The following is a 15,529-nucleotide window of genomic DNA, read 5'->3' as shown; positions in this document are numbered from 1 at the left end:
CCTTTTACGACAAGCAGGGATACTGGTGGAGTATTCTTGACAAACCCCCCTACCCCCAGGGGGGGTAGGGGGGTGCAATACTGCCAACTTTAGCCTTGTGAGACCAGCTAATATATACCAATGAAATGATTGGCAGGAAACCATGACAATACATAATACATTAGGTAGTTCCAGGTGAATGTAAATACCACTTAGGCTTCTCCCTTCCCTCCTCATATGTATATTTATTACGAAAATAGATTATACGGCACATTTCAAGGGGAAATAAACAGCGAAAATTAGCGAATGAGTGCACGTGAGGTGTTGTCAAGTGATAATTAGCCAATTCCAGGTGTATGGCACTATCACTTACCTTATTTCTTTTTTGTATATATTATTTGGTATAAGAATAGGGCATAGGGCTTATTTCAATGGATGAAATCAGTGGAAAATTCCAGGGAAGATTTACTTGGCGTAGAATACAGTGTGGTGGCCTGCAATAATTAGGTAGTTCCAGGTGAATGTAAATATCACTTAGACTTCTCCCTTCCTTTCTTATATATATTTATATTACGAAAATAGATTATACGGCATATTTCAAGGGGAAATAAACAGTGAAAATTAGCGAACCAGTGAACGTGAGGTGTTGTCCGGTGATAATTAGCCAATTCTAGGTGTATGGCACTCTCACTTATCTTATTTCTTTCTTGTATATATTATTTGGTATAAGAATGGGGCATAGGGCTTATTTCAATGAATGAAATCAGTGAAAAATTCCAGGGAAGATTTACTTAGCGTAGCATGGCCGGGCAGGCGAGAGGATAGGGTAATGGAAGGGAGGTAGGGAGGGGAGTCAAGAACGGGGAGAAATGGCTAAATTGTCAACAATGGATGGGAGTACAGATGAGATCAGGAGTGCTGACTAGTGTTGGACATTGGCAGTACTGATAGATGATACAAGCCACCACTTGAAAGCCCGGGGGAATTCAAAATAACACAGAATCACAAAAGTGACGCCCCGCGGTATCATCCCTTGCTCCCAAGTGTCACAAAAGTGATGCCCTGCAGTTAAGGGGTTAAGGATTACCAATATTTTTCATGACACCTCCCAAGAACCATGTATTACATAGGCACAACCAAATGCTGTCAGTAGCCTTTTTATATGGGTTTAAGGCTCTAAGCCACTTTTCTGTGCACATTAGTGCCACACTGCCCCCAACATGAGCAGCTGAGTAAGAAATGCAGAAAGTTAGGACAAATCTCTAAGTAGCCTAACCCCTAAAGGTTTTACTGCAACCACATACATTGCACTAAAGCCTAACCAAATGACTTAAAATCTGTAAGCATTGTCCAATTTTTGAAATAGTCTCAGAAAATGAAGAGGAAGGTTTGCAGATCAAATAGATTCATGGATTTGGAAGTTCTAAAAGCCATGATACAAAGCTCTGTACTTTACAATGGCCATTTTATTTACACAACCATTCTCTTGGTTGCATTCCTCATCTACAAGTCTACTAAATATTCCAATTTCCATGTGACAACCAACTTCAAACTAAAACACAATCCAGCAGGGAATCAAAGGGAATATCCAAGGGGATTAGGAACAACTTGAGATCATGGTCATAAGCATATTGTTGTGTTTGGGAGAGCAGCTGGTGAGCGATAATATGTAATTCATGCAATCTTCACCTACTGCTCTCTTATTTAATATAAGACATGCATGGAAAGTTATTCCCTTGTCCTTGTTGTCTGCTGTCCTCTTCTGGTGACATGTAGCTGCAGTGTAATCAGCAACCATTCTGCTATCTGTGTTAATCCAAGCCCTAAGCAATACGGCGGACTCACTTGCCGTGGAAAGTCACATGATTAGCAACTACTGTTTATTTCTATAACCAAGAACTGAGGCTTTCATGATCATTCTTGGGTGGTTATTTGTGAATAATGGGATTCCTTGTCCACACCACCATTACATGATAGCTATAACTGAGATGATGCTTAAGTAACTATCTTACCCTGGAAACAGTATCTGAGATGGTCATGATGGACGCATGCTTCCTTAGGTCCCACACCACATTGTGTCCTCCACAGGTTGAGGCAAATATGTGCTCCACTTGCCTGTAGGGTATACAGATGTGTACAAGTGAATATAATTTTCCAGAAGGCACGGAGATTTGAAGCTCGGCTTCTAACTCTCTCCCTCTATCCCTTTTTCCATCTCCCTCTCCAACCTGTTTTCTCACTCCCTCCAAACTTCTCTTGTTTGGCTCAAATAACCATTTGGCTGATATTTTTCAAATGGTTACTGTCTGAATACAAAATGTTAACAGAATATGAAACCTCGAATTGATGCAGACAAAAAATTGAGAAAGAAAATCATATGAGAACTGCATTAGCCTTATTACCAACAACAATGTATAAGATATTAATATACACCCTGAATGGTTACAGGGATGAAAATTTATGAATGCACATACATCACTGGATAATAATTTTATATAAAATATATCCTCCACACTAGTCATAATGGCATCTTATGAATCTCAATCATCCCATCATATCATCCTGTGTATTTATTCTACTCACAGGTGAGGTGAGGTATGGTCATGAAATAAAGGAAAAAGAAAAACATAATAATGGAAAAATTAATCAACAGCATCTCCAATGCAATGGATCACAAACTCACTCACCCATCAACCATTCAAACCCCAGGAATAATGACTCTACCTCTGGGGTACACCTTTCCACACACATGCACTTCACAACTGCCTAGTTGAGTCAATCCACTATGACCTAAAAAAAAAACAGGTAAGTGAAACCCTTGAAACGCACTCTTCCTTGTGAAAGTTCATCCAACGAGCTAAATCTATCCCTTGTTAATTCCCTAGTCTCACTAACCTCCATACATCACTTTCTCATATACAGTTACATCCCAGTTACCCAGGAAACTTTGGGAATTTACCTTCCCGGTTACTGATTTCTCTCAGATGTCTGACAATTACAGTACTCATATACATAGGCTATATCACTGCAATATATACAGTAGTCTCTAGTCATATCTGGGGCCACACTAATAAATTCCAACTGAAACATTACCTACTCTTAATTGCACCCCATGGACAAACAAGGTTTGCCCAAAGAAGAAACAACTTTTACATTGCACACCAACAAGTCGGCTCAGCGTGATCGTGATGGGAGCATTATGTAGCGACAACTTTGAGATTTAGTCTAACATTAGTCACATGATGCCACAACACTTGGTCACTGAGGTACACAGGTTTGAGTGAACATGTGTATAGTGAAGTTGGTGAATTTTCTTCTATTGTCTCTTGACATAAGTCAAGAGTGAAAGCAGTGGAAATGAGTTATTTAAAAGGAGACTGTGAAGTCACATGGAGAGACAGGTTGACAAATGAGGATATAAAGGAGCGCTGTGGTGTGGATGTGATAGGAAGTGTTAGAAGGAACACGCTCAGGTGGTTTGGCCATGTGGAGAGGATGGAGGGTGAGAGACTGACGAGGAGAGTGTATGTGAGTGAGGTGGAGGGGGGGAGAGGGAAGGGGAGGCTGAGGATGAGATGGAGGGATGGAGTGGAGAGGTATATGAGAGAGGAGGGTGTGAGTTGGGAGCAGGGCAGTGAAATGGCGGAGGACAGGGCGATGTGGAGGTGATTTGTTTGTGGCCACCCCATACGGTATTAAGGCGTCTGGCAATAGATAGATAGTTAGATAGCCTCTATTGTGGCAAGTTTCTCGAGAAGAGAAAGAAGTTGTATGCAGCCTTCATGGATTTCAAGAAAGCATCTGATAGGGTGGAAAGACAAGGACTGTGGAAAGTATTAAGAATATATGGAGTACATGGGAAGTTGTTGCATGCCATGAAGAGTATGTATGAGGGTGCCAAGGCTGCAGTACTTGTGGTTAGTGAAATGAGTGAATTCTTCTATTTGAAGGTTGGATTGAAACGAGGATGTGTCATGTCTCCGTGATTGTTCAATCTGTATTTGGATGGGGTTATAAAAGAGATACAAAGTAGGGCGGTGGATGTTCGAGTAGCCCTAGTGAGAGAGGGCAGTGTTTGGAAACTCCCTGTACTGTTGTTTGCAGATGATACTGTGTTGTTAAGTGAAGACGATCGGGAGCTGCAAGGCTTGGTGGATGAGTTTAGGACAGTGTGTAAGAAACGGAATCAAAAGGTGATTGTAGGGAAGAGTAAAGTTATAGTCTTCGAGAGAAATGAAGTCAGTGAATGTAGAGTGAGGTTGGATGAGGAAAAAATGGGAAATGTGAGTGTGTTTCAGTAATAGGGTAGTGTAATGAGTAAGGTTGGAAGTTTAGAGGGTGAAGTGCTTGAAAGAGTACAACAAGGAAGAGAGGTTGCTGGTTCCTTGAAAACAGTGATAAGAAATAGGGAAGTGAGCATGGAAGTGAAAAAGTTACTACATAACAGTACTGTGATACCAACACTAACGTATGGAAGTGAAGCTTGGACTTTGTTGGAGGGACAGAAGTCAAGAGTGAGAGCAGTGGAAATGAGTTTCTTATTTGAAAGAAGCAGGTGGAGTCACATGGAGAGAGAGACTGACAAATGAGGAAGTGAAGGACCATTGTGATGTGGATGTGATAGGAAGCTTAGGAGAAACACATTGAGGTGGTTTGGCCATGTAAAGAGGATGGAGAGTGAGAGATTGATGAGGGCAGTATATGAGTGAGGTGGAAGGGGGGAAAGGGAGGGGGAGGCCAAGGATGAGATGAAGGGATGGAGTGGAGAGGTATATGAAAGAGGGGTGTGTGAGCTGGAAGCAGGGCAGTGAAATCGCAGGGGACAGGGTGACATGGAGGCATCTGGTTGTGGCCACCCCTCCACCTCACCATCATACACTCCTCTCAGTCCCTCGCTCTCCATCCTCTCCACATGGCCAAACCTCCACAATGTATTTCTCCTAACACTTTCTATCGCATCCACATTTACACCAAAATGCTCCTTCACTCCTCATTTGTCAGTCTCTCTCTCCATGTAACTCGATATGCTACTCTCAAATAACTCATTTCCACTGCTCTCACTCTTGACTTGTGTCCTTCCAGCAAGATCCAAGCTTCGCTTCTCTACATTTTAGTTGGTATCACAACACTATCATGCAGTGACTTTTTTACTTCCATGTCCACTTCCCCATTTCTTATTAATGCTTTCAAAGAACCAGCAACCTTTCTTCCCTGCTGTACACTTTCAAGCACTTCATCCACCAAACTTCCATCCTTACTCATCACACCACCCAAGTACTTTAATGCACTCACAGTTTCCGTTTTCTCATCATCCAACCTTACTGTACATTCAGTGACTTCATATCTCTTGAAGATCATAACTTTACTCTTCCCTACATTCACCTTTAGATTCCATTTCTTACACACTCTCCCAAACTCATTCATACCTTGCGGTTTTCTTTGTCTTCACTTAACAGTACAATATCATCTGCAAACAACAGGACAGGAAGTTCCCCGACACGGCCCTTTCTCATTAGGGTTGCTCCAACATCCACTGCCCTACCTTGTACGGTAACTCTTTTATAACCCCGTCTATATACAGATTGAACAACCATGGAGACATGACACATCCCTGTTTCAATCCAACATTCAGACAGAAAAATCCACTCAGTTCACCATCCACACACACTGCAGCCTTAGCATCCTCATGCATACTCTTCACAGAATTCAACTGCTTCCAATTTACTATATTTATTATGATCAGTTTCCATATTCCTTGCCTATCCACTGTCATATGCTTTCTCCAAATCCATGATGGCTTGATACAACTTGTTTCCCTTCTCTAGATACTTTTCCACTAAAGACCTAAGGATGGTCTACACAGCCTCTTCCCTTGCTAAAACTTTCCTGTTCTTCACCAAATAGTCACAGATAAGGAGCAGTGCATGGACAGGTGCACTGCCATGGTGCAGCATCCAGGCTTTGCTTGTCCACGTCTCAGGCCTCTTCCTTCGTACTGCCTTCCTCAAATGCTGCAGGAAGTCCAAGTAAAACTCTTTATTAACTGTCTGCCCACATGGAACCAACTCATGATGAATGACGCCCTTCCAATAAGAAAAGATGATCAACATCACCTTCACATTTGTGCGACTCTGACGTGATTCTTTTGGTCGTGGTGGCGATATTCCTACCCACTGCAACGAATGGCTTTTTGTTTTGACATCGTAGCCATATACTCGAGTTTCATCCCTGGTTATGACATTTTTCAGAAAGTTTCCATCAGTATAAAAACAATCAAATATCTCCTGATATACTGTGACATGGTTCTCTTTTTGCTCATCTGTCAGCAAATGCCACACAAATTTTGCGGTAACACAATGTATACTCAGTTTTTTGTTCAAATTGTGTGGCACAAACTATTACAGATGCCTATTTCATTGGAGACTTCATGGATAGTCAGGTGATGATTTTCACAGATCACAGCATGCTCTTTCTCAATGTGACCATTGTCTTGACGTGGAAGACTGTTTAGATTTGGGATTGTTTTCTGTGGATGTTCTTCCTGATTTGAACTACTCGAACCATTTGTGACATTGCACAAGGCTCAATCAATCATCCCCATAAACCTGCTGCAACATTTGAAAAGTCACTGTAAAAGTTCTTCCCAATCCGAAACAAATTCCACACAAACACGTTGCTCTTTAAGAGCCTTCATTGTTTGACTTGCAATAACTCATCAAGTACACTAAAAACACACTCACTCAAGTGTGTGTACCTCAGTGACTAAGTGACGTGTTGTGATGTAGCTAGTGTTAGATAAATACTCAGAGTAGCCGCTACAGTGCACTCTCATTGCAATCATGCCCTGTTGAAATCATACGAAGTTGGCTAGTCAGTGCGTTATTTAAAAGATTTGATTTCTTTTTGGACAAACCACATACATGCTTGCAGTGTCTTACAGTAATGCAATATGCATAAAGTAAGTCCATTTTGTTAAATATTATTCATTATATTTACTTATAAGAACACAGAAAAATAAACTAAAGAAATAAATCTTGAACATATATTAGTAAACTGATATCAAAAGAAATGTAGTGCTGTAGAGTTATCAAGACTCCCATGCTCACACGTCACCTGTGTCAGTCTAATGAGATAAAGGACTGCTTACTTGGCTTCCCTGTGCACCTTTTGTGATGTCTGCTGGAATCTTTGGGGGGGGGGATTACCTTACACAGAAAACAAGTAAAGTGCACGGGTAACTGCAATAAATTACCACAATTTGCCAACTATTCTGTCGCCCTTGCCAGTGCTGTATACAGCAAATTCTCCCTAAAATAGACTAATTGGGGGGAAGCCCGATCCGATAAAGCCACTTGTCCATCATATCCAATGGTCCTACCCTAAGGAAGGACTTCATGCACACATTTGAAAATGAGTACAACAGCATATTCCAGTAATAAAAATGAAAACTATACCCATTTTACACTAACTTGGCCCATAATTTCACCCTTTTGCACCTTATTTTACATCCTTGTCATAAAACTTCTTCACAACCAGTACAGTATTACTATTAGTCTGTTATTACAACTTAGCAATCACACTGGGGAGAGGGCAATTCCAGGCCAGGATGGCACAAAAAAGGTAGGAGACACATGTAATGTGACCCACTGAGCCCCATTTAAAGAATATTGTTCATTATAGCTGACAGAATTTCAATGGCCTTCGTAGTGTCCGTTAAATCTGATATGTGGTCTATCGATGTCTGTTAAGGCACAGATCTACTACTATAGGTACATGTAGCTACTTGTTGTTGATGATCCTACTACTGTTACTAATTACTTTTAAAACTTATTGCTTTAATACTTAACACTTGCTATGCAAAGTATATGAAATAATGCACAACGGAAATCATCACTACTTGTACTGGTCTTACCTTTTCCAAAATGCTGGTGGTCAAATATCAGTGTTGCTCATCCATCAGCGCTAACACCTATCATCACCACCTTCGTTATTAGAGTACTCCGCCATTTATCCGGACCTGTTCATTATCCGGATGCTGGACCTTGGCTCCATTACACCATTAACCGAATTTACTTGCTATTATCCGGTAGTAAAAGTCCTCAAAAACTTTGGCAGACCAGTCAATAAGTTCAAATATTCAGTATCGCGGCCGCTGGGCTCGAGCTGTGAGCAGGAAGTGGGCTATACCCCACAATCTGAGCTGGAATATCTGTCCGCCCCTGTACTGAACAGTCAAAGTCACGTGCTCGTCTGATCAATCCAACAAACCTCCAGCACCCAAGTAATATGACTGTAACCCACAAGCGGTGTCAAAATGTCTGTACGCACCCACACCCAATGTCCAAAGTCGCACGGTCACCAGGCTGAGCCTTTCCTGACTACCCGAGATTGTACAAAAACAAAGACCGCCAGCCATGAGTACATATTCGGTGACAGTGGCCATACTCCTCTCTACCAAATGTTGAAAGTCCCCAAGTCACTGTGAGCTCTGTTTCCACATGGATACTCGGCATCTAACAGACAGAAAGCCATGAGTATATGTGTGGTAGAAGTGCCCAACCACCTCGTGACAGAAGGGGGAGAATCCTGCCCACAGCCTCGCTTCTCCTCCCCTCCCGTCCCTCTTCCATACCCTCCAGGTTCCCCCCCTCACTCCCTAAGTCCCTACTCTCTACCGTGGTGATAACACTGACTCATGAGTTTTTAATTTTTTTTTTGCAATTTATTCAACTACTATCAGTCGTATTGAAATTAAGCAAATCCATGAGCTCATGAAATTCTGCATTCAGACATATGCTTAAGTCTTGGAAGGTGGTGGCAAAATTTTGCAACAGGATGGTGGGAAGTTATGAGGTGTTACCCAAAAGTTCCAGTAATTTGAATAGTGTAGGAAAATAAGTTACCTCACCTCCTAGTTCTCACTGTTGCCTTCGAAGTATTCCCCTTGGGCATGTATACAGTTGTCCCAGCATTTTTTCCACAAGTCCATCCATCCCTGGAAGGCTTCAGGTGTGATGGTCTTAAGCACCTCCTGCAATTCTCTCTGGATCTCCTCAATCATGTCAAATCAACACTCTTTCAGTCATAATTTCAGCTTGGGAAACAGGAAAAAGTCGCAGGGGGCAAGGTCAGGTGAACAGGGTGGATGGGGAATGACTACTATGTTAGTGGAAGCCAGGAACTGCCAGACAACAACTGATGTGTGGGAGCAGGCATTCTCATGATGCACAACCCAGTCCTTGTTCTTTCACTGTTCTGGATGTTTGCAGCAGATGTTCTCCCTCAGACGATGCAAAACTTCACAGTAAAAGTTTCCACTGACAGACTGACTGGGTCGGACGAATTCCTTGTGAACAAACCTTTGGATATCGAAGAAAACAATCGACATCGACTTGACACTGCTGTGCCATTGGTCCACCATCGCAAAACTGCCGAACCACCTACACACCACGTTACAATTGTAAGTGTAGCTCAACAGCACGTCCGCTCACAGACACAGCCAGGGCGACACTGACGCACAAGGGGTGCTGCTTACTCATCCTAGTGGCAAAAGACAAAACTGCAAATGGTTGGCTCCCTCTGTTCAAATTGCAGGAACTTTTCAGTAGCACCTCATATATGAAGGTAAGTTTTTCTCCTGAATACTTTATTCTCACTGCATTTCTGCACTTTTACTTATCAGTTTTCTGTGTTTTTATTAGCTTATTTTATAGTATAAACACCAGCGAAGATGATGTATACCATTTATTCCTATCTATCTATCTATCTATCTATCTATAGCCCAACGCCCTAATCCCGCAAAGGGTGGCCGCAGACAAAACGCCTCCAAGTCACTCTGTCACCCACCATTTGACTCCCCCCCCCCAACTCATCCCCTCCTCCCTCATATACCTCTCAACTCCATCCCTCCACCTCATCCTCGGTCTACCCCTTCCTCTCCCTCCCTCCACCTCACCTACATACACCCTCTTAGTCAGTCTTTCATTCTCCATTCTCTCCACATGTCCAAACCACCTCAGTGTATTTCTCCTAATCTTTTCAACCACATCCACATCTTCCCCACAACGTTCCTTCACTTCTTCATTCGTCAACCTGTCCCTCCACGTCACTCCACATGCTCCTCTCAATATAACCAATTTCCAGTGGCATATTTGGCTGTGGAATTTTTTTCAGCCCCAGCAGCAATTACTTGTCTGAGAAAACTGATTTTCAAACCATCTTCAGGATTTTTGTGGATTTTTGTTGTTTATGCATTATTTTCTTGATCTTTAGCATTTATATGGATAATCCTATTTGTGTTCTGATGTCTCAATAAGGCAGAATGACTGGAAAACAGTACCAAAATTAGGAGGCGAACTGAACATACAGTAATGTATAGGTAGGGTGTTTTTTGGTTTTCAATTTTTTTTTTTTTAGCAGTAAGACAGGGTGGCAGTGAAATTAGCAGGGGAGTGAAAGATAAAAATGGTAGATTACTAGTGGAGAAAGGAGAAAAAGTAAGCAGATGGAGAGAACACTTTAAGGAATTGTTGAACATAGAGAATGGAAGTAATGCGAGTATAAGTGGCTGGGGAATTGCTGGGAGGAGGAGGGAGGTGAGAAGACAGGAAGAAATCAGTAGGATGGAAGTTGTGGAAGCAATGAAGAAAGTCAAAGTGGAGAAAGACCCAGGAATTGATGGAGTGTGTGGTGAAATGCTGACGCATGGGGGAGAGATAGTAGTAGAATGGATGTGGAAGATGTGCAGATTGGCCTGGGAGGAAGGTAGAGTCCCGGAGGATTGGAAGTCAGGTATAATTATTCCCTTGTACAAAGGAAAAGGGGAAAAAGAAGTGTGTGGTAATCACAGCGGCATTTGTCTTCTTAGTGTAATAGGAAAAGTGTATGGTAGGATACTTATTTACAGAGTTAGGGAAAGAACAGAGGAATTAGTTGGAGAAGAACAGGGAGGCTTTAGGAAGGGAAGAGGTTGTGTAGATCAGGTATTCATTCTTAGATCTTTAGTGGAAAAGTTTCTAAAAAAGGGAAAGAAGTTGTATGCGGCTTTCATAAATCTGGAGAAAGCATATGACAGGGTGGATAGAAAAGGATTGTGGAAAGTATTAAGAATATATGGAGTAGATGGGAAGTTGTTGAATGCTGTGAAGAGTATGTATGATGGTACTAAAGCTGCAGTGCATGTGGATGGTGAACTGAGTGAATTTTTCTCTTTGAAGGTTAGGTTGAAACAGGGATGTGTCATGTCTCCATGGCTGTTCAATCTGTACATGGATGGGGTAATAAAAGAGGTACAAGGTAGGGCAGTGGATGTTGGAGTGGCCCTGGTGAGAGAGGATAGTGTTTGGAAACTCCCTGCACTGTTGTTTGCAGATGATACTGTGTTGTTGAGTGAAGATGAAGGGGAGCTGCAAGGCTTGGTGGATGAGTTTGGGAGAGTGTGTAAGGAACGGAATCTAAAGGTGAATGCAGGGAAGAGTAAAGTGATGGTCTTTGAGAGAGGTGAAGTCAGTGAATGTACAGTGAGGCTGGATGGTGAGGAAAAGGTAATTTTGAGTACGTTTAAGTACTTGGGTAGTGTGATGAGTAAGGATGAAAGTTTGGAGGGTGAAGTGCTTAAAAGGGTACAACAAGGAAGAAAGGGTGCTGGTTCCTTGAAAGCCATGATAAGAAACAGGGAAGTGAGCATGGAAGTGAAAAAGTTACTACATGACAGTATTGTGATACCAACTCTAACGTATGGAAGTGAAGCTTGGACGTTGTTGGAAGGACAGAAGTCAGGAGTGAGAGCAGTGGAAATGAGTTATTTAAAGAGGAGCCTGTGGAGTCACATGGGGAGACAGGCTGACAAATGAGGATATAAAGGAGCGCTGTGGTGTCGATGTGGATGTGATAGGAAGCTTTAGGAGGAATACACTGAGGTGGTTTTGCTGGAGAGAATGGAGGGTGAGACACTGACGAGGAGAGTGTATGTGAGTGAGGTGGAGGGGGGAAGAGGGAGGGGGAGGCCGAGGATGAGATGGAGGGATGGGGTGGAGAGGTATATGAGAGAGGGGGGTGCGAGTTGGGAGCAGGGCAGTGAAATGGCGGGGGACAGGGCGACCTGGAGGCAATTTGTTTGTGGCCATCCCGTACGGGATTGAGGCATCTGGCAAAAGACAGATAAATAGATGGCATTTCTTTGGATATTCCTACATGTGTTTTAATGTCTAAATATGGCAGATTGACCTGAAAACAGTGCCAAAATTAACAGGGGTACTGTACATACAGTAGTGTTTAGGTTGGGTGTTTTTTGGTTTTCAATTATTATTTTATTTTTTTATGGTTTTCTTAGTGTTTATCATTACTTTGGATATTCCTATGAGTGTTTTTATGTCTAAATATGGCAGCCTGACCTGAAAACAGTGCCAAAATTAGGAGGGGTACTGTACATACAGTAATGTATATATATATATATATATATATATATATATATATACAGTATATATATTTTTTCCCCATGGTGTTCTTGTTGAAAATTATAATGGATAATCCTAGGTCTGTTTTGATGTCAAAATATGGCAGAATGACCAGGAAACACTGCCAAAATAGGGAGGGTTACTGTACATACAGCAGTGTATAGGTAGGGTGTTTTTTGGTTTTCAGTGGTTTATCTGCATGGTTTTCTTGGCGTTTAGAATTACTATCGATATTCCTGTGTGTGTTTTGAAGTCTAAATATGCCTCAATGATCAGATACCACTGGTACTGGACAAATAGGTTAGGTATAAGTTAGAGGTTGGGTATAAGTAGGGTCTGAGTATGGTAGAAGAATAGTGTTCGTTATCCGGATGTTGCCAATACCCAGACATGCCTGTGGCTTTATTATGTTTGGATAAATGAGGGATTACTGTATACTGAATATTTCGGTGACAGTGTAGAAAAATGCTGAATCTAATACAGGTATACCAAACTGTACTGTAATTGTGTTTGTGTGTTCTTACCTAATTGTACTTACCTCACTGTATCTTTACAGGAGTGAGTCAAGCTCGTACTGTCTCTGTATTAAACCATTTTTGTTATACATATCCATAAATTTATAAATAGTTTTGGCACATACTATTTCATTCAGTAGTGCATTCCAATGATCAATTGTTCTATTGGGGAAACTGAGTTTCCTTACGACTTTATTGCCTCTCTTTTTATGTAGTTTTTTGCTGCGTCCTCTTGCTGATGCTTCCCCAAAGGCTATATATTCATTTATGTCTATTAGCTCTTTCCCTGAGATGCAATGATACACCATAATCATGTCTCCTCTTTTCCTTCTCTCCTGTAGTGTTGGTAGATTCAATTTCTCTGGTCTTTCTTCGTGGCTTAGATCCCTTAAACTTGGTATCCATGTCGTTGCTGCCCTTTGTACTATTCCAATCATATCTATGTATTTTTTTAGATGAGGATGCCAGACTACTGATGCATACTCCAGGGTTGTTCTGATGAATGACATTATCTTTCTCAGCATATCTTCATTTATTTGTGGGAACACTATTCTCATATTAGCAAGCAGTGTATACATGTTCCGTATCTTCTCACTGACGTGGTCAGCTGGAGATAGTATGTTATTGATAATCACTCCTAGGTCCTCCTCTCTTTCTGATATGAGTAGGGTTGAACTTCCTAACTCATAATCCCAATCTGGTCTTTTTCCACTTTTACCAAACTTGATTACATGACACTTGTCCACACTGAATTCCATAATCATCATCATCATCGTAATCATCATCAAATCCAGACCTCCTTTCCCACCCTAGGGCAAGGTGAAGAGTAACAATGTCTAGACAGCCCAAATTTGCCCAATCCATGGGCCACGCTTCCATTCGCTCACCATTCAAACCCCCGGAATCCTGGCTCTGATACACCAAAAACGTTTACCACATTCTGTAAGTCCATATAAAAGTATCCGACAGAGTCAATCCGAACGCTGTAACATTAAAATGGGGTGCCAAGTCCCTGATCATGATCTTCACCTCACAATATTCGTCCAGCCAGCTCGATCTCTTGTCAGACCCCTAGCCTCACAGACTTCCATACCTCTCTCCCTCACACACTCATCCACCATATCATGCCACCTTCTCCTTGGCCTATCTTGCCTACTCTCTCCAATTCACTCAGATATACCTTTTTCACCACTCAATTCTTACCCATTCTCTCCACGTGACCATACCATCTCAGGACACCCTCTTCAATTCTTGTGATCACAAAGTTCCTCACTCCACATCTTTCACGAATCACATTATTTTGTATCCTAACCACTCTCTGTACTCCACATAAATTCCTCAGCAATCCCATCTCCACTGGTCTCATTCTTGACTTTTCATTTTCATGCAATGCCATAGTCTCAAATCCATATGTTAAAGTTGGCACTAACACTCCTTCATGCAAGCCTTGTGCAGCTGCAACACTCAAGCCTCTGTTTCTTATCAAGGCCATCATTGTACCAGGTGCTTTCCTTCGTATTTTCAACTTCTTTTGCACATTATTCCTCTCTTTTCTATCACTGTACCCAGATATTTGAACTCTCTCACCAATTCCAGTTTCTCTTCATTCAGTGTAACATTACACTGGGAATCAACTTCTCTCTCAATAACCATCACTTTTCTCTTTTCTACATTTACTCTCAAGGCATGATGCTCACAGACATCAGCAAAACTCTGCACTAGTCTACCGAGATCTTGTCCGGTATTCACAAGTAGTACTGCATCATCAGCATACAACAAATTTGAGATATTCCATCCATCACCATTCACTACCAACCCCATCCCTCCTCTCCATTACTTGTGTTTTTACTTCTTTCATCACCCCATTCATATATATATATATATATATATATACTGAACAACCATGGGAACATTATACAAGCTTGTCACACACCCACAATGATGGTGATCCAGTCACTTAGATGCCCATTAACTCTTACATATGCTTCACTACCATCATTCCATTCACCATTTATTGCTCCATTCCATGAAGTTTATTTAATTCTTCTTGTAGCTCTCTACAAGAGTCTGTGTTAGTAATATTTAATTCTTCTTGTAGCTCTCTACAAGAGTCTGTGTTAGTAATTTTCCTTTGTATTTTTGCATCATCAGGCAACATATTTTGATAGCTTTCATTTCCAATGTTACTATGTCATTTATATACACTAAAAACATAACTGGTGCCAGCACTGAGCCCTGTGGAACTCCACTAGTCACTTCCCTCTATGATGAGTAATTACCCCTTAGTACTGTTCTCAATTCCCTTTTTCTGAAAAAATCCTGCTTCCAACAGTACAAGTTGCCTTGGATACCTCCTTGATGGTACAGCTTCCATAAATGTCTCTGGTGCAGTACTCTGTCAAATGCTTTCTTGAAATCTAGATAGATAATGTCCACCCATCCTTCTCTTTTCTGTAATGTTTCTGCAACACTATCATACTAGCTCAACAGATTAGTAACACATGATTTTCCCTTTCTAAAACCTAACTGCCTTTCTGTTATCATACAGTGCTCTTCTGGATGGTTTACCCAAACTTTTCT

The 15,529-nt window shown here is 41.5% G+C and overlaps 1 protein-coding gene across 1 annotated transcript in view; it reads right to left on the bottom strand.

Annotated features, from left to right (window-relative positions):
• The window catches only part of Sec31 (COPII coat complex component secretory 31), a 485,856-nt gene that overhangs the window by 412,528 nt on the left and 57,799 nt on the right, over positions 1 to 15,529 (bottom strand). Inside the window, exon 5 of the mRNA XM_080283301.1 lies at positions 1,992 to 2,094. Coding sequence (XP_080139427.1) covers positions 1,992 to 2,094 — 103 coding nt within the window. The remainder of the gene's footprint in view (positions 1 to 1,991; positions 2,095 to 15,529) is intronic.

The sequence above is a fragment of the Coenobita brevimanus genome, chromosome 97 (assembly GCF_032717465.1).
Source record: "Coenobita brevimanus isolate Jiangsu-jjx chromosome 97, ASM3271746v2, whole genome shotgun sequence".
Classification (NCBI taxonomy): domain Eukaryota; kingdom Metazoa; phylum Arthropoda; class Malacostraca; order Decapoda; family Coenobitidae; genus Coenobita; species Coenobita brevimanus.
The sequence above is the reverse complement of the archived record's forward strand: the minus strand, read 5'-3'. Positions and strand labels throughout refer to the sequence as shown.